We start from the raw sequence: 24,650 nt of genomic DNA on the forward strand, positions 1-24,650 counted from the left end.
CCAATTCTAAAAGTCAGGTCTTCTGTGTGATGTTATTTGTCTGGACCATGGTGCTGATGAGGCCAGGACATGAATGAGGAAGGTAACTAATTAGCCCAGCTCGATTCCGTGGAACAGACTGGAACCCTCCCTTAGAGCAGCCATTTGTCCTTTGTTACAAGGACAACCAGAGGAATCAAGAGATCTTAGAGTATATTTTGTATTTTCTCATGGCTTCTATCAGAATTCTTGAATTTGTCTCACTTCTTGACCAGTTCACTCCTCAGTTCCATTAATCTGCCTTTTATCCTGTCACACCACCCCCACTGGACCAAATCTGCTCCTTCAGGTATCATATGTGACCTCCTACTTCCCACAGTTCATGGCCTTTTCCTTAGTCTTCATCTTTCTTAGCCTCTTACGTCTTTCCAAACCTTCTGTACCATCCCCCGTCTTCTGAGAGTTGATATCCAGGAAGGTGCTACTGCAATGCTAATCTTCTGCCATTCTGTTTCTGCCTCCTGGACCACACTTTCTTTGGTTCTTCTTCCTTCTTCTAGATTCTTCCTTCTTCTAGATTTTAGATGTTTTCTTCTCCATATTCCCATGGCCTCCTTACTTTCTGTCTATACAGATGACTAGCAACCATGTATTTCCTTTCTCTTTCAAGATTTATATATTTATTTGAAAGAGAGAGCATGAGAGAAAGTGCACTTGGTGGGGAGGGGGAAAGGAAGGGAGAGAATCTCAGTCAGACTCTCTGCTGAGTGCAGAGCATCCTGCAGCATAGATCCCGTGGCCCTGAGATCATGAGCGGAGCCAAAACCAAGAGTCAAACTCTTAACTGACTGAACTGGCACCTCTGGCACAATGGTCAGGCACCTCTGGCAACCATGTATTTCTATTTCGCCCTTTTCTCACCAGTTCCAGCCCAACATTTCCAGCTGCGAGATGGATATCTCCACTGAGATATTCAACAGAACCTTAAAATCAATATAACAAATGTCCATTTCTATTGGATTCCCTCTCTCTCCCATTTCTCTTCCTGTTGACCTGACCACCACCATCTTCTCTGTTTATACTCACACAGTTCCCTTCACCTGAATGTCCTTTCTTCATCTCCCCCATGTCCCTCCCCAGACCAGACATGGCTGTCTCACAGTTTCTCCCAATGCCCTCTCCTTGGCATTCCCACCAAACTCATTGTCTTTCTTGCTAATTGCTATGTGCATGGCTTAGACTCCCAAACACTCCTTGAGGTGTGTCTGGATCATCTTCGATGCCCCAGTGCAGTTAGCTGTCTGCCTTGCACATTCTGCTCTGTCAGTTTAGTGAGTTAATTAAACATGCCTAGCTGGTAATCGTGTCCATGGACAAATGGCTCAACTTCTCTGCAAGTCAGTTTCCTTTGATGTCAAGTGGAGATAATAACACTATCTTGCAGAGTCTTTGAGAAGATTAAGTACAGAACTGTTTTTTTTTATAATCTGGAAAATCCTGAAAAACTGAAATTTATTTTGAGACAGTCTCTGGGTTGTTGAAAGGCCATTAAGGACCCTCTGCTTTAACGCTGAAAGTTTTGTGTTTTTTTTTTTTTTTTCCTTTGAAGATCTAAGTTTTTTGGTGATGTCTCAAATCAAACATCTTCAGGATTTTGTTGCTGTTGAGTAGCTTTCCAAAACTTCTTCCTTTTTTGACATCCTGAAAACATTTATTGAGCATCTTCTAGGTATCAAATGATATTACAGAAATGGAGAGATGCTAAGATGAATTTGACCTAATTTCTAGCCTTGAGGGGCTCTTAGTCTTGCCATGCAGACAGACATGTAAATAAATAATTATGAGATAATCTGCTAGGTACAACTATGGAGACATGTCCAGAGTGCAGAGAGAACACAGAGGTGGAAGTAATTACTTCTATGCTTATGTCTGAGTATCAAGATAAATGATTTAATACTCACTTTGTAGCTCAGGGGAAAGTTGGGATGTCAGTAATTCTACAAATGGGGACAGAGAAGACATGTGACTTGTCCAGGGTCACATACTGAATCACTATCAGAACTGGGTCTACAGCTTGGGTTTCTTTGCTCCAAATCTCATTTCCATTCCCTTTGGGATGCTGTGAACCAGGGGTGGAATTAGGTTGAGTCTTTAAAGTCTGTTACTACAGAAGCAATAGTTATCCGGCCACCAATTTAGAGGCACTTGAATTAGAAGGGAAAGCCTACCTTTTGTGGACATGTATTGAACCTGAGATCCTAAACACCAAGGTAGGATCTCGGCAGGGACCTCGGCAGAGAAACATGGTGAGTTCAAGTTCTATCTCCATTTAATTCAGTTAGGTTTTAGTAGGCTCTGGGGTGTCCATTAGCCTCAGTTTTCCTGCACTTATAAAATGATGAGTAAAATGAGGGAACACTGAGGCTAACACATCATAAAGCCTCTTCCTTAGTGCCATTCTAATGTAAGTTAAACCTGAAGTACACAACTCACTGCACAATACATTTTAAAATTCCCTTGTTGATTTCTGTGCTTTATGCATGGGAATGATACAAATCAAGTGATGAATGATTTTTTTTTTTCTGTAGATTCTCAGAATTATCTGACAACAGACTCGATATCTCATGCAGATCCTCTGAAAGAACCTCAACCCCAGTGTAAACAAAAAAATACAGATTTCCTTTTGGGGGGACAACCCAGTCCCATCCATGTACCCCAAATTTCAGTGAACTCTGGTACTTCATTTCACAAGCCAGAAACAATAACAGTGTTGTTGGGTTGATCTTGTGAACATGTCTGAAATGGGTGTTTACAGCCATTATCCTACTCTACATCAACTGTATTTTGTTTTTTACCTGAATTTACTATCCCAGCCACTAAGAGGTCTTCTTAGCCCCAGTTCTGTCCATTTTTAATCCATGCCATAATGTAACAGCCTATATGAGCTTTTAAAAATGCAAATCTGGTCATTTCACTGGTCTGCTTGAAATGGTAAAATAGATCCACATTTCACTTAGATAAAATCCCAACCCTTTAATAGTTACATATTGTTATGGACTTAATGTTTGTGCACCACCACCCCCCACCCCGCCTGCCAACAGATCCATTCATTGAAGCCCTAAACCCCACCGATAATGTGTTCAACAGTAGCTGCCAATGGGTTTGTAACCATTACTGGGTTTGTAACAAGGGACATGTGACTGAAATTCTCTGATTCCCAGTGGAAGAGAGCCCTGAGGCTGATTTTCAAGTTGTTTGTCTTCTGTCTAGGAAAGTGAAGCTCCCCCTAAAATCTTTGGCCAATGTACCATCTTACTTAGAAGATCAGAAAAACTAAGGAATGTAATGACACTCAGAGGCCTCAAGATAACATGGCCCTTTGAGCCATGGGGTAAATTTTGATTTTATTGCCTTTCTCTCTGTTTTTATAGAGAAACACAAATGGCTAGAATTGAGTTGGATTCCTCCAGAGGATTGTTGCCTCATAAAAAAGAAGAGAAAAAGGGAGAACAGTGCTTGGCATTGTTTTCTAAGGTATTTTTGTTGATCCTTTAGCCCGGGAATTACCTTTAATATGGTCATTATTGTGGCCAGATTACAAAGCTTTATTCCCTTTGCCAGTGTACAAATTATGTACACTGGGTTATGTTATGAAGGGAATTAGAAGATAGTGAACATAAAGAAAGATTAGAATCGAAGATGGAAAATATACGAAAGATAATGATAATTTGGAAATACTTCCATTTATTCAGTATTATCACTTTGTTTTTCATTGTGGAAAATACATATATCTGAGTGCCTACTTTTGCAAAGCATGAAGCTGTATATAAGTCGCATGTGTGGGATTATTTATATTCCTGTCTTGTTCCACAAAATTTCTGAGGTGGCTTACAAGAAAAACAATAAAACAGCATAATATAAATAAATTAAGAAATAAGAACCAGGATCTTTGAAAGAATCAATAAGATTGATAAACCCCTGGCCAGACTCATCAAAAAGAAAAGAGAAAGGACCCAAATCAATAAAATCATGAATGAAAGAGGAGAGATCACAACTAACACCAAAGAAATACAGACAATTATAAGAACATACTATGAGCAACTCTACGCCAACAAATTGGACAATCTGGAAGAAATGGATGCATTCCTAGAGACATATAAACTACCACAACTGAACCAGGAAGAAATAGAAAACCTGAACAGGCCCATAACCAGTAAGGAGATTGAAACAGTCATCAAAAATCTCCAAACAAACAAAAGCCCAGGGCCAGATGGCTTCCCAGGGGAATTCTACCAAACATTTAAAGAAGAACTAATTCCTATTCTCTTGAAACTGTTCCAAAAAATAGAAACGGAAGGAAAACTTCCAAACTCATTTTATGAGGCCAGCATCCCCTTGATCCCAAAACCAGACAAGGATCCCACCAAAAAAGAGAACTACAGACCAATATCCTTGATGAACACAGACGCAAAAATTCTCGCCAAAATACTAGCCAATAGGATTCAACAGTACATTAAAAGGATTATCCACCACGATCAAGTGGGATTTATTCCAGGGCTGCAGGGTTGGTTCAACATCCGCAAATCAATCAATGTGATAGAACACATTAATAAAAGAAAGAACAAGAACCATATGATACTCTCAATAGATGCTGAAAAAGCATTTGACAAAGTACAGCATCCCTTCCTGATCAAAACTCTTCAAAATGTGGGGATAGAGGGCACATACCTCAATATTATCAAAGCCATCTATGAAAAACCCACCGCAAATATCATTCTCAATGGAGAAAAACTGAAAGCTTTTCCGTTAAGGTCAGGAACACGGCAGGGATGTCCATTATCACCACTGCTATTCAACATAGTACTAGAAGTCCTAGCCTCAGCAATCAGACAACAAAAAGAAATTAAAGGCATCCAAATTGGCAAAGAAGAAGTCAAACTATCACTCTTCGCAGATGATATGATACTATATGTGGAAAACCCAAAAGACTCCACTCCAAAACTGCTAGAACTTGTCCAGGAATTCAGTAAAGTGTCAGGATATAAAATCAATGCACAGAAATCAGTTGCATTTCTGTACACCAACAACAAGACTGAAGAAAGAGAAATTAAGGAGTCAATCCCATTTACAATTGTACCCAAAACTATAAGATACCTAGGAATAAACCTAACCAAAGAGACTAAGAATCTATACACAGAAAATTATAAAGTACTCATGAAAGAAATTGAGGAAGACACAAAAAAATGGAAAAATGTTCCTTGCTCCTGGATTGGAAGAATAAATATTGTGAAAATGTCTATGCTACCTAAAGCAATCTACACATTTAATGCAATCCCTATCAAAATACCATCCATTTTTTTCAAAGAAATGGAACAAATAATCCTCAAATTTATATGGAACCAGAAAAGACCTCGAATAGCCAAAGGAATATTGAAAAAGAAAGGCAAGGTTGGTGGCATCACAATTCCGGACTTCAAGCTCTATTACAAAGCCGTCATCATCAAGACAGCATGGTACTGGCACAAAAACAGACACATAGATCAGTGGAACAGAATAGAGAGCCCAGAAATAGACCCTCAACTCTATGGTCAACTAATCTTCGACAAAGCAGGAAAGGATGTCTAATGGAAAAAAGACAGCCTCTTCAATAAATGGTGCTGGGAAAATTGGACAGCCACATGCAGAAAAATGAAATTGGACCCCTTCCTTATGCCACACACGAAAATAGACTCCAAATGGATGAAGGACCTCAATGTGAGAAAGGAATCCATCAAAATCCTTGAGGAGAACACAGGCAGCAACCTCTTCGACCTCAGCCGCAGCAACATCTTCCTGGGAACATCGGCAAAGGCAAGGGTAACAAGGGCAAAAATGAACTCTTGGGATTTCATCAAGATCAAAAGCTTTTGCACAGCAAAGGAAACAGTTAACAAAACCAAAAGACAACTGACAGAATGGGAGAAGATATTTGCAAACGACATATCAGATAAAGGGCTAGTGTCCAAAATCTATAAGGAACTTAGCAAACTCAACACCCAAAGAACAAACAATCCAATCAAGAAATGGGCAGAGGACATGAACAGACATTTCTGCAAAGAAGACATCCAGATGGCCAACAGACACATGAAAAAGTGCTCCACGTCACTCAGCATCAGGGAAATACAAATCAAAACCACAATGAGATATCACCTCACACCAGTCAGAATGGCTAAAATTAACAAGTCAGGAAATGACAGATGCTGGCGAGGATGCGGAGAAAGGGGAACCCTCCTCCACTGTTGGTGGGAATGCAAGCTGGTGCAACCACTCTGGAAAACAGCATGGAGGTTCCTCAAAATGTTGAAAATAGAACTACCCTATGACCCAGCAATTGCACTACTGGGTATTTACCCTAAAGATACAAACATAGTGATCCGAAGGGGCACGTGTACCCGAATGTTTATAGCAGCAATGTCTACAATAGCCAGACTATGGAAAGAACCTAGATGTCCATCAACAGATGAATGGATAAAGAAGATGTGGTATATATACACAATGGAATACTATGCAGCCATCAAAAGAAATGAAATCTTGCCATTTGCGACGACGTGGATGGAACTAGAGGGTATCATGCTTAGTGAAATAAGTCAATCGGAGAAAGACAACTATCATATGATCTCCCTGATATGAGGACATGGAGAAGCAACATGGGGGGGTAGGGGGATATGAGAAGAGTAAATGAAACAAGATGGGATTGGGAGGGAGACAAACCATAAATGACTCTTAATCTCACAAAACAAACTGGGGGTTGCTGGGGGGAGGTGGGATTGGGAGAGGGGGAGCGGGCTATGGACATTGGGGAGGGGAGGCGAACCATAAGAGACTATGGACTCTGAAAAACAACCTGAGGGTTTTGAAGGGTCAGGGGTGGGAGGTTGGGGCAACCTGAGGGTTTTGAAGGGTCAGGGGTGGGAGGTTGGGGGAACAGGTGGTGGGTAATGGGGAGGGCACGTTTTGCATGGAGCACTGGGTGTTGTGCAAAAAGAATGAATACTGTTACACTGAAAAAATAAATAAAATGGAAAAAAAAAAGAAATAAGAACCAGGAAAAACACAAATTGAAATAGAATGCCAAAACTAAGGGAAAAAAATAGAATACAGATATTCAAACCGTAAGGCCCTGTAGTTTCTGCAGTTGGGCTGCAAATTTGACCTTGAACCAAAGTGAAAGGGGAGTATGGGTTAGTGGTTTAGTTCTTGAGGTCCTCAGCGATGTCTTTTTATACAGAAATTTTCTGAAATCTCTTGTACTATTCTCTGCTTTCTTATATAGGATAGATCAAGGTACCTTCTCTGGATAGATGCATATGTAACCTTTTTTTGGATGATTCAGGATCATCATTAAGAATACAAGTTTTTAAAATGTTTCCTTAATAATCATCTAAGTATTGTTAGGGTTGTTGCCCCACACTCTCTGATATCTTGAATTTCTGACTCTGGTAACCACTGTCTCTGAATTCTGCTCTTTCAGTTTTGCTTTTGCTGTCGGGGAGACAGAAGAACAAGCTTGTGAGAATCTGGGATAAAGAGAGAGAGAGCAAATGCACTGAGGGGGGGGTCTGTGGGATTCTGCTGTGGTGAGGGTCTACAACATTAGGGAATGGGTTTTGTGAGATTTACATACTTTTTCTTTCTTCTGGGCTCTTCGTGGTGAGACCTGAGATAAGCAGATAAGAGATCTCTGAACACATAAGGTATTACTCTAACCAGAACTATCAGGACCCATTGCACAAGTACACTTCTACACTCATTTCTCATGTAATCCTTGAAACCTACCACACAGAGGAGGGTCAGCAGAGGTTAGCCAATTTCAGGGTGGAGAGATAAATAGGCTGCCCAAGATTAGAAATTTAGAGCCAGATTTAAATCCCAGGTATCCTGGCTCTTTAAATTAATTAATAAAATAAATTAATAAATGGATGAGGCTTTCGGGGAAAGATTTCCCAAAGAGGTGGAAGCTGAGGTCTTCCCGGGATAACATCCATTCATTTATTCAGTGGGTATTTACTGAGCACCTACTATGTGTCCTTCCTGTTCTAGAACTAAGGGATAGAGTAGTGAATCAGCCAGACACAACACACACCAATCCCTGCTCTTGTGGGGCTTACATTAGCATTTGAGGAGAAGAGGTAATAAGGCATCACGTGGCTGTGCGGCCAGAGAGACGCATACAAGGAGAGCAAATAAGAAGACATGATGGGAGCCACTCCAGAGAAACACGGTCCCAACGGGAACAAATGATATGATCAAAGTAGGATAGTTTAAGGTGGGAATATTGAGACACCATTTCCAAAGGTGGGGACAGGGAGTTGGGAATGCCTGGAATGAGCAGCAGTAAAGCTCTTCCTAGCTGTAGATCCATGAGGCGAGAGAGAGGTTACTGGAAGGAACATGGATGGACAGAGCAGAGTAGAGGAGACCCATGGAAAGGAGCAGGTGGCTGTTCAAGGAGGAGGTCAGAGGGTCCCATCCCCCTCTGGCCTGCCAAACCCAGTAGAAAACCAGAGAGCAAGGGAGCCCATTCATGTCAGATAGAGAAGGAGAGAGAGTGTATCTAGGAGGGGCCAAAAGAAGATAGGCACACACCCAACAAGGCTGAGAAGCAGGTGGCATTTCAGGTCCGGGATGAACAAATTGAGAACCGTAGGTCAAGTCACAGCTCCTCTCTGGGCCCATTTCTTTCTCCTCTTGTAACATAAAGAGGGACCCCTCAGTATGCTCGAAGCATCTAATTCCAGCTCCAGCATTTCGTAAACTTGGATTCAAAGGAGCAACATAGTCTCCTTTCCATAAGAACCAGCTAGGCTGAGACTAGGGACTAGGTTTCCTATAAATTCACGGCGAGCAGGTCCACAGGCCATAGCCAGGACTTGAATTGCACAATGTTTGTGGACCTCAAAGAACAAGGGAGTAGACAGTGGAAGGGAAGGTGAGGATTCAGGACTGTTGGCCAGGGTGGTTGGGAGCAAAGATGCCCTCCTACCTCGCTCCTTCTCCCGTGGCCATGGGTGACATTGCTCAGGTGTGGTGTGCTTCGTGGGTATCTGAGTCCCCTGGTGCATCTCTGAAAGCCCTGGCTCCCTGGGCCCCACACCGTATTTGCTGGATCAGAATCTGCAGGGGCAAGGCACCAGGGGCTACAGTTTTAACAGGCTATCCAGAGGACTCTTAGGGACTTTAAAGTTAGATAAAGCTGATTATGGGCAGGCAGCCTCCGGCCTCTTGGCCTACTGACATCTGGGAATGGAAAGAATGGTGCAGTGTACTCTGTCCTCTGGGGATTTGGCCCTTGGTTTTCTGAAGTATCCAAAGACAACCAAGATGTCTCTGTGAAGAGCTTGATTGTTGCTAGTACTTTGCTAACATTTGTCATGTGGGCATTTAGTTCATTTAGTTCAGTCTCTTTTTGTCCTAGCCAGCAGTAGGGCCCCTGGGACTCTCTTTCTTCTCCCCACCCCTTTGCTAGAAAGATGGGCAGGAGGGTAAAAACAAGCATAAGAAGGCAAAGAAAGGGTTACCGACTATCAAAAAGTATGGGTGTATTGGCATTGGCTGATGGTCTAACTTGTAATTGGGAGGATTTCTTCTGTAACCCAGCTTTTCCCTCTTATTTACCCAGAAGTGAGGGATTACAAACTAAGGCACATATGGTGTTCAGAGACCAGATTTATTTGTGAGTTTGGGTTCTGCATGGTGGTGGTAGTGTGTGAGCAGTCTTGGCCCAGTGAAACTTGGCTTGCCCCCATGATGCCTCCTTAGTCAATGTAATCTAAGGTCAACTATCAGGGTCCTGCAAATTCATCTTATCCTGGAATGCCTTTCTAAAAATGAAAGTGTAATTAACATACAGTGTTATATTAGTTTCAGGTGTACAACATCATGATTCAGTGATTCTGTACATTGTCCAGTGCCCACCACGATAAGTACATACAACATTATTGCAATATCATTGCCTATAAGCCTTTAAAGTGCACTTCGCTGTGGAGAGAAAGCCAAGCCCTTGACCACATCAGAGGGAGAGAGACACCTTTTCTACTTCTTTTGTACGGAAGTTATTGCTTCGTCTTCATGGACAGAAAATTACAGATTGATGGAACTACATTTTCATAGACACTTCGGTGTCAGAGCATTTCAACAAATGTACGCTTCGGGCATCTCTCCTCCCCACTCAGGAGACGATGTCTTAATTATTTTGACTGAAGCCAGACTGTGTTGTGTGTTGTAAACATCTGGTTTATCATTCATCCAACTGAACTGGTTTATATTTTGTTAGAAGAAAAGGCTCGGGATTAAAGGCATTTAAATAATTAAGCGCATGTCAAGACAATTTGGTGATGGGTAAATATAGTCTCTGTTAAATGCACCGTCTGGGACCTCTGGTTTAGATTTACGTCCGGCTGGAGCACAGGATGAAAGCAGAATGCCGGGTGGACTGGGCCCTGTTCTGGGGGGGGATCAAAACCAAATGGGTTTTCAAGAGTTCACCACTGCTCTAAGTACCTGTCCCACTGGATGAAAGTTTCCTTTGAGTTTGGCCTGGAGGGACCAGAGCTGCCGTCCCTGTCACCCAGCAGCTCTTGTAGATTTAATGAGGCTCTCTTTGGGAGGACGACCATCAACCATGCTTTGGTTGATCCTTTGTGTCTGGGAAAACCAGAGATGTCTTGGAAGCTAAATGCTAGGCCTTGGGTTTTGTGTTCTGAGTGTGTGTTTTCAGGTACGGGCCTGGTGCCTGAGCCCACCCTGCTCTGTTCCTTTACCCTGACCCTCTGGGTGCCAAGGAACCATGTTGCCAGGCCTGGCCAGGTCAGGCTGTGTAGAACTGTGGTTGGCACAGGGCAGAGGAGAAGCATGAGCCTTTTCTTTTAGGGATTATAGTTCTAAGAGCAAGAGATGTGAAGGATCTAGTGACTTAAAGGGACCCGAGGGATCAGTGAGGTGCTTCTCACTGATGTGAGATGTCTGAGCTGAGACACTGCTTCTCTTTGTGGGGAGAGGGAAAGGACAGTGTCCTTTGTGCTTTCTCCTTCTTCCTGGCTCCCCTTCTGGGGGCAGTGGGACGAGAAGTTGGGTCTTTCTCTCTCCCTGGGTTTAGAGCAGAGAGGAAAGACTAGATGTGATCCTAAAGAAGAAAGCTTTGCCATTATGGCCAGATGGATGGGGCACGATGGAACCAATTAGCTCATTTTTGCTGAAAAGAAAGGAAAAAATTCAGAATTTCAGTTTTCAAAGCAGAGACTCTTATTTAAAAAAACGTTTGATTATTTTCTTCTTCTTTCAAACTGATTTCCATGCTTGTTTGGGGGTAGGATGTTGGTTTCTGAAGTCTGTGGGTGACCCAAGAGGCCAGAGCAATTCCTATTCTTGGGTGAAGTTGTGGATGAATAGTTATTTTCAACTCTCCTTCCCCCTTCCCTGTTCTTCCTCCTTTTATGTGCTGTTCCCTCCCTCTACAACAGCCACTGATTGAGAGCACCCATATGATGCCATCTGGTAAAAAGGAGGCATCCAACCCTGGAGGACAGAGGCACATTCCCTCACTGCATTTTGGGGCTCTGCTTATCTGGGTTGGGACAACTCAGGTTTGAGGACATGAATTGTGTTGGCCCCAAGACCAAGAACCATTGGTTGTGCTTCTTCTCTAGGAAACAGACCAATCAACCCAAGTTTAAAGGTTCTTCATCAGCAATGGTTGCCATAGAAAATTGGGGGAGTGAGGAAATGGGTGCCTGGGATATATGGGAAGAGAGAGTGCAGTAATATTAGCATGATTTATCAGCCTTTATCCCTTCTGTGTTCCCAGCAGTGAACTAGCTGCCACGAGAGATACAGCTGAGGGGGGAAGGGGACACTTGTGAACTTTCAGGGGACACACAAAACAACGGGCAGACAACATTCTACAAGGGAAGTGAGCTCTTCTAGGCACGTGGTATGCAGGAAGCTTTATTTGAGATGCAAGGTGGAGTGTTTTAGACCTCCAGTGATCTGCGATCCTTCTGAGGATCTGGCAGCAGGACCCATGAATTCAGGTTGTCAGCTTATGCTGTCAGGTGCTTGGCTACTGTGCTCAGAGCCTAGCAAAACCAAGAATTCCATACCTGTTTAACTTTCTCCCCCATGGAGCTTGGGAACTATCTTCAGGGTACACGCTGCTGCTGTGGCTACCATGGGTGTGAGTGCAGGGATTGGGGGGGTAGTGCGCAGGGTACGGTCTGGGTTAGAGCTCGCCCCGCCTGTGGTGCTTCAGCCTCTGTCCCCATCGACAGACCTTTTGTAGCTTCGGGCTGCCCCCACCCCCTCTCCTGACTCGGGACCCCTCCCCTTGGTTATTGTAGGGTGGCTTCGCATTGCTGTGGTTACGGATCTTGAACTGATTAATGATGTTCAGAGTGAAATTGTAGTCTTGTGAGTAAGACAGATCTGCAACTCATTCAGCCCCTGGGCACCCTTCCCCCATCCACACTCCCTTTACCCACCCCCTGCTCTCCCCGCCCCCCACCTCCCAGAGTTATTTCAGATGGTATATGTTCATGCCAAGGAGGAAACTTAAAATAGGGAAAGGACTTGCCCCTTGGCAATGCTGCTGCTCCCAGCTCCCTGGAAGAGTGGTCCCTTCTGAGAGCGCCCCCTGCAGTCTGCCAAGGGCCTCTGCTTCCCTGTGGGGCCCATGGCCGGTCTTGCTGGCATCCCGTGTCCCTAGAAATGAGGCGAAGAGGGGCCGGGTTTGAGGAGAGAGAGTTGTTTGAGAGCCTCTGTGGTCTCTGAGTATGTGGGTGGGGTATCGCTTGGGAAGGGGAGGTGGAAAATGTTGTCTAGATTGTTATCCGTCCTTGTCATTTATCCAGAGCCGTGCAAATACAGATTACTTAGCATTAGTATGGGATACATGTTTCCCTCCAAACCCAATTTGCTTTCTTCTCATCTCACGACTGTCTGCAGTCTCTCTGGAAAGAATGGTTCAGGGCAGAAAGTGTGTTTGAGGCAAGGGGAGTCACCGAGTTCCAGAGCTCCCCCCTCCTCCTCCCTCTCCATGATTACATGTGCATCCTTGCATGGTAGGGACCATGGTAGTGGGGGTTGGCGGGATATAATGTCCCCCATATGGGAACCGGTGACCCAGGACAGACTACCCTGAGTCAGGATGTACAGTTTTACAGTCTCTGAATAAAGCTGTGAATGAAACAAGTAAACAACACTGCCTCCGTGCTGGGCGAAGGTTCTCTGTTGTGACTGTGCTGGAGTTATCAGGATGGAGTCATTGACTGATTTAGCATATATCCAGTAGGGTCTGCTCTGTGCACATCGTGTAAAATACTGTTGGGATTAAAACATGAATCTCTTGTGTGGTTTTCAGATTTTGTGGCCTCAAGAACCCTTTGCATTTTTAAAAATTATTGAGAGTATCCAAAGGACTTTGGTTTATTAACTGGGTTGTGTCCGTCAATATTTATTGCATTGGAAATTAACCCTGAGAAAATTTTAAAACACAAGGGTCCATAAGCACATACTCCATTAGCTGTCGGACGGGGGGGGGGGGGGTGATGCCATACCATTCACAAAATGCCACTCTGTACTCAGGAAAGAATAGGAGGGAAAAAGCAAATAATGTCCTAGTGCTATTATAAAATTAGTTTTGACCTTGTGAACTGCCTGAAAGGGGTCATGGGGATGCCCAGGGCTCCCCAGACCACATTTTGAGAACCATTGCCCTGCGCCACCCTACCTTAGGCAACTAATGGTCCAGGGATAGGGATGCCATGGGCAGGGATAAACACTGCTCTGGGAAGGAACAGGAAGGCACCAGAAATGAGTTCTGAGAACATGCTGTGGGATGCTCTGACGTAATTTTATTGATCCTAATGACAGTAATCTGTAGGGTCATTCCTGCACTGTCACTGAACACAGGTGGTATCACTGGACAGTTGTGGTGCTGGTGATGGAGTATCTCTGGTGTCCTGAGGGTGTGAAGACAGGGGCACGTGAGGTTAGAGAGCACATTTGATCCTAGACCATAACTTTGTATTTGGGAAATACAAATATCATTCTTGTGCTGAGATCTAAAGCTCCACAGAAACTTCTAGACTGGGGGTGACGAGGAGCACACAGCAAGCCTCAGCTGGGGAGGTGGTGGGGATAATGTTTCCTGATGGACAGAGGTTAAGTTGAGAAACCCCTGCCCTACAGTTACCTTTTTCATCTTCCCTCCTTCCACAGGCATTAACTCTCTGATAGCAAACAATATCTATGAGGCTGCCTACCCTCTCCATGACGTGAGTATCCTTTCCTCTGTGTGCTCCCCACAGTCTTCAAACAATTGCGTACCTCAGGTGACACGGTGGCTGAAGGCATGCCAGGCAGGGCAGAAGGGAGTCAAGCCGCTCAAATACCTGGGCTGATTCTGGCCTCCTCAGGGCCCACGGTAATCTCCCCAGAGACAACTGTCTCTCCTGGCATTGCCCCCGTGGCAAACTGGTTTGGATGCGAGCATTCCCCGTGCTCCCTGCGGTGGTTTTGGGAGGTGGTGTGAGAAGGCTGACGAGGCATGCAAGTGTCTGAAGAGAGGAGGAGGTGGTGAAATTTCTCAAAATTCCTTATACTCTTGTTTGGTTAAGCAGAGAAGACAGAGAGACTGTAAGGAAAGCTTTCCTTGATGGGGGGTCGTGTTAGAAACATCCCTGTGTTAGAAATGGCAGTGATGTTCTTCGGGATGCTTCATGAAGAACTTAACTGGCCCATGAATGAGATGCCCTCACAGCAGTTTTGGCCCCTGGCTGGTCACTTCCTTTGCGTGGGTTACACGGTTATGCCACATGAGGCTGCCAGGACGGGGGGTTCCCTGAGTGCCCGAAGAAGTTTCCAGATGGCAGTCTCTCCCCACTGATGGCTTTGCTGTGGGCAGATAGGATGTCTGGTGCTGCCACTTGTGTACGGGGGTTGGGGGAGTGTGCCGTGGCCCAGGGTGATGTCGGACGGTCTACTGGGCGCGGGCTCTGCCATTGCCTTTGCTCTGAGGAGGCACAGGCTGATCGCGGACGCATTGGAGGGGGGCATCTTTGTGTGAGAGGCTGTCCACAGGAAACACTGCACGCGTTGCTGCCTAACAACACGGAATATTGGCTCCTTACCATGGCGTGCTTTTGACTTTCCTCAAAAGGGGAATGAGAGAAAGGGATGACGCCAGAGAATAGAAAAGAAAATCCTTGCTCTGGCTTTGATAATTCCTTTGGCTTTATGCAGCAGCACTCCTTTCTCTCTTACAGGGTGAATACGACAGCCCAGGGGACGACACGAATGATAGGAAGGTAAGCTGGCCCGCGGCCGCACGCAGCACTGGGGCACAGGGGACCGTGGGTGGGTGTGGGACTAGCTCCAAATGTCCTGAAAGTTCTGTTTACCTGCTTACGTATTTTTTAGCAGTTCTTCACAGCTCCTTGGCCTCCAGGGGTTGGAAATGTGGGGGCCACTTCTGGTCACTGACATGACAGTGTGTGTGTGGGGGTGCTGTGGGCATTTATTGTCTGGAGGGCCAGCACTGCTCACCATTCTGAGGTCTCCAGCTGTCCCACCCCCGATGACCAGGGGGCTGCAACTGAGAAAACTGAGCGTGCAAATCCTGTCATTTCTAGGTGGGGAGACTGAGACACAGAGTAGCACCTTGCCCATAGTGACCCTGCCACCGTGAGCAGAGAGGAGACTTGCAATGCTTCTGACTCCCAAGCCAGTATCCCTGTTAAAAATGTATTATTATCCATTCTGTTGTGGTTTTTTCTCGGAGTGGGGGATGATCTTTAACTTATTCTTCTTACCCTCGAGGCAGACAAGTGGGGTATAGAAACCTGAGGGAGAGGGAGGCTCAGTGTGCTGTGGGCAGCTGGGAATCAGAGGTTACAGTTAGTGAGGGAACAGTCCCTTTGGAAGGACCACTCCTGTGCCAGTCACAGCACCTGCCCTTACCTCTGTCTCCTCGCCTACCACCCAGACCCCGGTTCTTCTGCATGGGTTCACCACCCTCCCCCACCATGACATGGCACTCTAAGCGTCACCTGCCTCTTTAGTGGGGACTGCCTCATCTGGCTGTCAACCCCTTCATGCCATTCTCCCACCCAGCTTCTCCCAGCCATCAGCAACTCTGGCAAGCAGAGGAGGGAGGGCAGGGGCAGGAGGGCTGAGGAATTGAAGCCCGAGGAGATCCCCCCCCCACCCCTGCTCTGTTGTCTGGAAAATTATTCATCCCCCAAGTTGCCTTTTGAGCAGCCTCCTTTTTATCCTGCCTATTAGTCCCTGTTATGAAGTGTTAAGTATTAAAAACATAAAAGGTCTTTTCCAGAAATACTGCTGTGATTGCTTACACATGTCCCCTCTCTGCCTGCCCAGGGAATCTGCTGTAGTACTGCCATGTCTTAACCTCATCTGTTTTCTATCTGATGCTAATAGTCTCGGTGTTTAATTTCCTGAAAAGTCCCGGATCAGAGTTAAAGGAAAAGGAGGAAGCATTTCTCCTCACATCTCACCTAGCTCGCCCCAACCGTTTTCTGTCCTCCCGCTCTTTCATTTCCACGTTCCTCCCCTTTAAAGGGTGATCACCACTGCTGCCCACCTAAGAGTCCTCCTGCTGAGTGGGTGCCCCGCAAGGTGGAGCACTTTACAGGAACATTCCACAGACCAGGAACACACAATAACTCGGGGGAGAAATCAGCCAAACCTCTGTTATCTGCACGGAGGCAGAGGAGAGCAAATTGTAGACCATCTGAAATAGATGTTTATTTGTCTTTGGAATGATGTTGTGTTATTGTTAACAACACAATCTTGTAATGGAAATTTTTCCTTCCAGGAAATGTTTTGTGTAGGCCAATAGAACTTTTCCCAGCGCACAGCCGAACTGGCAGAATGGGTAGACGTTGGGAGGCAGGGACAGAGCAGCTAGGAAGGAGCTGTACCTTGGTGGATATTTCCTAGAGTTGATGTCGAAAGGCACATAGATATCTTTGAAAGACAGGAGGCTCCTTCCTTGTGGGTTTACCTTCAGCTTGCTGGCCAGTCCTTATTTTCCTCTGCCAGGGTCATGGTTAGGGAAATAGGCTTTCCTGGGATAGGGAGAGAGGAGATCCATGAGAGAGGGCAAATTCCCTCCCCACCCCACCCCATCCATTTGGGTTGGAAAACTGATTCCCAGCTAGGTAAGGAGATGGTTTCAGTGGCTGTAAAATGATTGTCAAGTCAGGATGAAAACCCTGGCGTCCGCAGCCCCAGCCAGCCCCATACAGCCAGCTCCTGAGCATCTCAGGTATGGCGAGGGGAATTCTCAGCACAGTGCTGGCTTTGTTCCTGCAGTTTCAGTATATGGGTGGGGCCTAAAAGGGTCCTCGTGAAGAAATAGTCCAAACCTCTGAATACGTGCAGCATATTGATCTGTTTTAATTGCATTATAATAGTCTAGTGTTCTTGGAGAGGACTGCAAGCAGATTTTGGTTGGGTGCCAGGGAGAATCCTCACATCTGTTGCTCAGGGCGTGGAGAAGGGTCGGGAGCTGCCGTGGGATTGCCCCTCTGGGGGCCTGTAGAGGTGACTTGCAAGGGCATCCCAAGTTGCCCATCATGCCAGTACCTACATGTCCTCCTTTACTCTTCCCTGCAATTTGTGCCTGTTCCCCTGATCTCCTGGAGGCCCAGGCTCCTCCCGGGCAGATCCCAGGAAAGACCGGGGGCCCCTGAGAGTGCAGTCTTCTTCCCTTCCAGCTTGCCTAGTGCATTTGTACGGTCTGGATGACTCAGCTCCAGCTAGGGGCTGGAAGTCTCTCTCTCCCCATTCCTGGAGGGTAATTAACAAGACGCACCCTGCCTCTGGAGAGCAGGGGTTTTCCGCCTTTCTAGAAAGCACAGCAGCAGGAAGAGGGAACAGCGTGGGTGTGGATGGGTCTCCCCTCGCTGCCCGTAGCCACCTAAATCCTCATGAGCGAGACCTGCCTGGTTTTCTCAAGCATTGCAGGGAAGTGACTGTAAGCATCTTCGGAGGGCTGCCTGAGCCCCGCCCCTCCGTGCAGCTTCCTTACCCAGTACAGGGGACCCTAAGGTCCATCACTGGACTGTGCTTTTCTTTAGCAGTGTTGAAACCCGGGCCTTGGGTTTTCCAGCTTCTGCAGATGATTGTCTTCTCTAGTGGATGGTTATAAAGTGACCCCATGAAAAGGTGTGTAAAGAGAGTTCTGTTTTTGTGACTAGAAGCGTCTTTGGTCCTGAGGTGTCCCCTCCTGCCCTCATTTTGCTAATGGAGGAGGCCTAGAGAGTCGAAGTGACTTGCCAACAATCTGAAAAGGTCATTACAGGATCTGGGAGTAGAATTCCTTTCTTTCCCATTCAGTTCACCCTGTCCCATCACCAGCCATCTGTCGGGGGCATCTTTCTTCCTGTTGGGGTCTGGCTCTCCGAGGAGCCTGAGGCCTTCAAGAGAGCCAGGAGTCGCAAACATCTTGCCATTCTCTGGCATTGCGAATGGTTTTCACAGTTGGGCTCCTTTATGGTTTCATGAAATACTTAAACCCACTGACCCACCGTCAAGTGTGATCCCCAGGGAGCCAACTGGCCGCTTGAATGCTCTGATCCATCAGGCGGGGTGGTCCCCGTAGAGGTTTGGGGTAGGGCTGACATGTCTAGAATTATATCCAGGGCCTCTGCTATAAGGCACTGTCCATGGAGAGGGAGCGGCAGACCTTCCCTAATCTATTCGCAGGCATGGCCAGTCGTGAAGAGGACACTGGTATAGCTCTGAGGGAGAAAGTGGGTTTGCTAAAAGCTGCATTAGGAGGCTCTAGACGCTGCCCATTTCTCAAGGGATTGTTCCAAGACACTGTGGATGTCTTCCTGCATTTTACTCCACCATACTCATCCCCCTGGGGCAGAGACTCCAGAGCACGCTGCCTTCTACCCTGACTGCTAGTCTGTTCTCGGACCCTGCGGCCTGGGCTTTAGCGTGACCCCCTTGGTTTCTGAGTATGTGCAAGTGAACATTTCATAGAGATGGGGAAGGGTCTACGGTGCTGCCCACCCCTGCAGGGAGGTGTGAGCCAGCCTGGGTCATAGCCACATGGGCCCTAACGGCTGTGACACTCCCAGGCCTGGTGCTCTGTGTCTGTAGGTCCCTTGCAGGGGCTACCCTGGGATGTCCTCGGTGCCCATCCAGCCCTTCTGCCCCAGGCTCACTCAGGTCTCTTGGCTCACCCCTCATCCACAGCGACAGACCAAATCCAGCTTCATGCTCAGAAGGCAGCACACTGAGAAAGGGTGTTTCTTATAGCGTGCCTGGGATCCCACTCAGGGTAAGGCCGGTGAGGGTGGCTTTCACTTTGAGCCTGAGCCACCTGTGCCATACTGGTTCTCGGGGGGCATCTCTCGTCTCTCCCTCCAGGGCAGTGGCAGATCAGAGCTCACAGGCTTTGCTTTTGGCTTGATCCGGGACTCAGAGAGGAATCCGCTCCAGAGGTCAGAGCCTGTGAGGCAGGCAGCGACGAGCCACGGCCCTCAGGGGAGTCCTTGCCCATACCTCCTGACGCACGCTGGCCTCCCTCTGGGCCACAAATGATGTCACTGTGACTGCCAGGTGCTAGGGAGGGCAGGGCTTGCACCAAGGGAGGGAATAAAGACCCAGGGCAATAGAAGCACCTGAGGTGAAGGGGAGGAGACATCTAATGAGAACAGTAAGATTCAGTTAGGAGCCGTCTGCCTGGAAGGAGCGGCCTCCGAACTCGTGGATTCGCATCCTGACCTACCAGTCAGGCTCGGAGGGACCCCTTTATTTATGTCCGGGTTTCCTCCTTCACAGGTGGTGCTAAGTGTGGCTGCCATTTGCTCTGTCCAGGTCCATGTATTTTCGGGTTCAGTGTTGCCGTTACTGGGAGATACTATGACAATAAAAGTCTAAACCCATTAAGTAGGAATGCCAGTTCTTATGTCAGTTTGTGAAAAAAAAAAAAAAAAATCATGTCTTTAAAGGGCTTGAGGTGGAAAGGATGACCTCCTACTGTTTAACTAGCTATCCAAAATACCTGGTTAGGGCAGGTTCTCCTGGTCAGAATGCCTTGTGACTTCTGTGGGCTGGGTAAGGGGACTAGAGAACATGACAAGATAGCCAGTGTCTTGCAGACTTGTCAATTCTAGACATATAATTTGATTACATGCCAATGTCTCTCAGCGTGGATATCTAGATGATGTCTAATTACTTCATTTACTAGTGGATAATCTGTGAAGCCTGCCGGCCAAGTGTTTGAAACTGAAATGCCATTTGCCCTGGTGGTGACACCTAGGTTTTATCCACGTGCTAGTTCTGCTAAAGTTGCCATTCATCTATCACAAGATGGCACGCCTCTGTGTGTGGGTGCATCATTTCCTCCTGTAACTTCTAGAATGTGTTCCACTCAGGCGTTGCCCCCACACATCCATGGAAACTACTCTTATAAAGGTCACGAGTGACCTTAAAGTCACCAAACCTGGAGGTCGCTTCTCCATTCTCACCTGAACTGGCCCGTCAGCAGTGTTTGACACAGCGGGACATTGTTTTCTTTTTGAGACTAGCGGTCCTTTTGCTTCTGGTGCACCACACCTTTCTAGCCCTTGACATCCCTGGCGGCTCCTGTGTCTCCCTTGCTGCCCCTGATCTCCTCGGCCTCTGAAGGTCACCACGCCAGGTCCCCACTGTCATGCCCCTTCTTTACCTACTTCCTCTCCCTTGTTGGTTGCATCCATAGCTCAATGACCTTATAAATCATCTCCCGTCAGACACCTCCCAAATTTTCATCTTCTTGTACATTTAGGAAGTGGACACTCCTTTGAAATCCAGACACTTGCATCCGGTTGCATACTGAGTAGCCCCACGGGGATGCCTACAGGGTGCCTCAAATGAGTGCACCCCAAAGTGAACTCCTGGTCCTGTCCTTCCCCACCTGCTCTTCCACAGCACACGCAGTCACCGCCTCCATGGGGAAGGCCACCTTAAGTCTCCTGGACTGCTGCAGAGACCCCTGCTCCTATGGTCGTTCTCAGTCTCTTCTCCACGTGGCAGCTGGCATGAGCGATCTGCGGTCCAGGCTGGGTGGTCTCTCCCCACTGCTGCACGGCTCCCCCTGGCTTCCTGCAGAGTGCAAAGATTTTAGCGTGGCCCACAAACCCCCAAGTGAGCTGCCACTTTAGTACCTTCTGATGCTATCTCTGCCTATTTGCTTCACGCTCACGCTGCCCTGGCTACACGGCTTCCCTGTTTCCCCCAGGACATACCACATGCACTTTTTCTCAGGGCCTTTGCACAGGAAGAGTGTTCTTCTGCCAGGTGTGTTCCCTCACTTCCCTCAGCTCAGCTGTCACCTCAGAGAGGCCTTCCCTTGCCATCTGTCTGAAATAGCACCCTACCCTACTCCCCTGCCCTTCGTGTTCTACTCCCTTGCCTTGATTTAGCTTTCTCTGTGGCATTTATAAATCCTGTGTGTTGACATGTTTCTATCTGTTTCCACACGTCAGGGTGTAAGCTCTACAGCAGCAATGACTTTGGTTTACAGTGCTCTCCAGTGTCTGGCACGTAGTAGATGCTCAAGAAACACATGTTTCGTGAAGGAATGAGGGAACATAGCAGGCTCATTTTGCTGGACTGAGCCAGGCGAGGGAGTGAAGAAGGTGGGGTTATGATTGGCAGTGCAGCAGAGTCTGTCCAGGAGTGTGAGGAAGGTCACCTTTAGTACGTGGGGAAGGGCAGTCAGCCTCTATAGCCTCACACCATTGGAGACCCTCCTTGTGGATGTCTTGGGAGAATTTTCCTAGAAGCTGGGCTTTGGTGACTCAGTTTTGACTTGCTAGGGTGGCTGTGGGGGATCAAATTCTGATTTGCTAAGGTGAACAAAAAGAAAGGAGAATGGTTTCCCCCGCCACCCTTAATCTGTTTCCCTTTTCTTTTTTTAGCTGCTGTATCGAGAATGGGCACGCTACGGAGTGTTTTATAAGTTTCAACCTATTGACCTCATCAGGTAAGATGTGAGGGGCACTCTTGGGAGGACCGTAGAGCTGCAAATGCTGAAACATACCCGTTAACCCTCTTAACCCCGGGCCATCTATTGGACAGGCAGAGGGACCTGCCTTTCTGGGCTGTATTGTCCTGCTGTATGTCTGACACATGGGGAAGCAGCTCAGGGGCGGTGAGGGGGGTTGGGGTCTGTGTGAGGCAGCAGATAACATAATGGATGCATCATGACTTCCGTCTTGAGGTCTTTACCACCGTGGTCTCTCTTTCCCTGCCTGCGCCTCTGTTTATGGGTGGAGGGGGAGGTATGAATGCAGTTATCAATCTTACACATTGCCCTTCAAATTTGTCCTGGAGAAGGATGGGGTGAAGCAGATCCTTAGGTTATGAGCAAGTCGCCACAGCGTGGACCAGAGAAGGGGAGACCCGGCAATCTCATGAGGAATGAGCTGGCTGGTCTGAGAGGGCATGTCAGTTTCTTATGGCTTTTTCACATTAGAAGGGAGAAGAGAGAGGGCCTTGGAATCCCTCCCTTCAGTGCTGCCCCTCAGATGATGTCCTGGTACCTTGGGAGTTTCCCTAGCTTCTACCAAGTGTTAGTGAAAGTCCTTCGAGAAAACTTACTAGAATGCTGTAGGTCTGACTAGCCTAAAGTGGGTTAGGGGCTCTAGCAGCTCCGTGGGCTTGTTGAGTCGAGCTGCTTTCCCAGCTGGAAGGTTGGGAGGCAGCACTGTGAGGTGGGAAAGCACTGGGCTGGGAGTGGAGACTGGGCCCACCACTATGGCCTGTTGCTTCTTCCGGCGAGCCGTGTTCTTTCCATGGTCTTCAGGATCCTGGTTATCATAAATTGGATTAAAAAAATGGGAGGTTGAACTGAGGGATCTGGGAGGAAAGTTGGTAGCATACTCGTTTGGGAAAGATGGGCACTTTTGGCCCCATGCCTGACATAATGGCCTCACCATCACACAGTCACTTGTGGCTCTTAGAAGGAGCTAATTAATCAGCCGGTAAACACAGAGAGTGTTCCTGGCTAATTGCCCCGGGCTGGGATTGTGAGAGGGGCAGCAGCCAGAAGGATTGTGTCCAGAGGGAGGAACTCCAGCTTCTCCTTGGAAGAAGAAAGCAGCCTGGGGGCCGCCGTTTGGGTAGGTTCACCGCCCACACAGAGATACACGGCCCTCCCGGGGAACTGGGAGCTCGGTTGGATGTCTCTTGACAGCAGGTGTTTGTTCCAGCTGGAGACCGTTAACTGCAGTGCTGGGGTTGCGGAGCAGGGCCACGGGGTGCCTGTGACTGAGGCTTCCTCACCCCGCACCTCCCGTTCCCAGGCTGCCTTGTATGGAGCTCGGGCCACCTAGACTGTTCTCTGGGCCACAGCCTTGGTGTGGCTGTTTCCTCTGTGCCTGGTGGGCTTTGATCTTTCTCTCTGCATCCCAAGTGGCCACCCACTCTGTCGCCTGTTTTCTCCAACTACTCGTTCGTTTTTTTGTTTTTTTTTTAATATGATTAAAAAATAAGAATTCTTCCTACCAGAGAGCCTTGTCTTTTTCCCCAGAGACTTCAGGTGACTGGCCGCCAGCTAAGTGGGAAATGTCTCCAATCTGCACTCAGTTTTGGCCACCAAAGCAGCCTCACCTGCAGGGGAAGAATTGCCTTTGGAGCAGAGCCCCGATCTGGGGCCTGGCTGTTCCTGAGGACACAGAGCTCAAATCTGTCTAGACGGGGCATGGTGTGCTGCAGAGCTGGAGACTGTCCACTGCTCCTCACACATCAGATGGCTCAGGGAGCTCCCACAGTCCCTGGGTGAGGCCAGCAGCTTGGCTGGTTTGGCCGGGAGGGAAGAAGGCTGGGGACCCAGGCACCTCTCAGAGGCCAGCTGAGGGGAAGGGAAGGGGACACTGGGTAGTGTGCATGTAGGGGCCCTGCGGGGGTCCGGGGAGGCTGCTGTCTACCCAGTGGATACCGACTTCAAGGAGCTGCTGGAGGGAGAAAGTGGCAGTCGTGGGGAGAGAGGGAAGGGCCAGAGGCAAGAGAGAGGGGCAAGCGGAGGTAGTAGGTGGGTAAGCAGAGACAGGTAAGCAAGAGCCGGTTGCTGGAGGGTTCATGAAGGGGGAAGAGGGTGCAGGGTGTTGGGAATGGCTACCCACACTCAGCAGCCGCCTCCTGAGACTCACGTGACATTGCTTCCAAGGCCCAGCTCACTCTTTCTGATTCTGTCAAAGCTACCTCCTTCCCCTCCTCTTTGTCCTCTGCCCTCTTTCTCACTGCCCACTGCCCTCTCTGACACCAGGTCCTGTGGGTGTTTTTCCATGCCCTTTCTCTCCAGCTGCTTCTCCATCTTTCCTGCCGCTACCTGTCAGGACCCACCGGACCCACAGAGCCCACCCAACCGGGCTGCCTTCCCTGAGCCATCACTGGCCCTCACACTGTGTCAGTGCTGTTCCATTGCTACTTACTAAGGTGAACTGTACCTTTTTGGTGCCTCGCACAGAAATTGTACCAGTGTGTTGGTGCTGAAAGATTGGCCGCAGCAGGGGAGTCTTACATAAGTTAGAAATGATAATTCATTTCTCACAAGAGGTCCTCCCGCCTATTTCCTTGGACACTCAGTCCTTGTTTTCAGCATGGAACTTCTA

At 47.6% G+C, this 24,650-nt stretch overlaps 1 protein-coding gene across 1 annotated transcript in view; it reads left to right on the plus strand.

Annotated features, from left to right (window-relative positions):
- The window catches only part of ANO2 (anoctamin 2), a 352,603-nt gene that overhangs the window by 113,542 nt on the left and 214,411 nt on the right, over positions 1-24,650 (plus strand). The window contains exons 8-10 of the mRNA XM_046012406.1: positions 14,233-14,288; positions 15,279-15,320; positions 21,957-22,021. Coding sequence (XP_045868362.1) covers positions 14,233-14,288; positions 15,279-15,320; positions 21,957-22,021 — 163 coding nt within the window. The remainder of the gene's footprint in view (positions 1-14,232; positions 14,289-15,278; positions 15,321-21,956; positions 22,022-24,650) is intronic.

The sequence above is a fragment of the Meles meles genome, chromosome 7 (genome assembly GCF_922984935.1).
Source record: "Meles meles chromosome 7, mMelMel3.1 paternal haplotype, whole genome shotgun sequence".
Classification (NCBI taxonomy): domain Eukaryota; kingdom Metazoa; phylum Chordata; class Mammalia; order Carnivora; family Mustelidae; genus Meles; species Meles meles.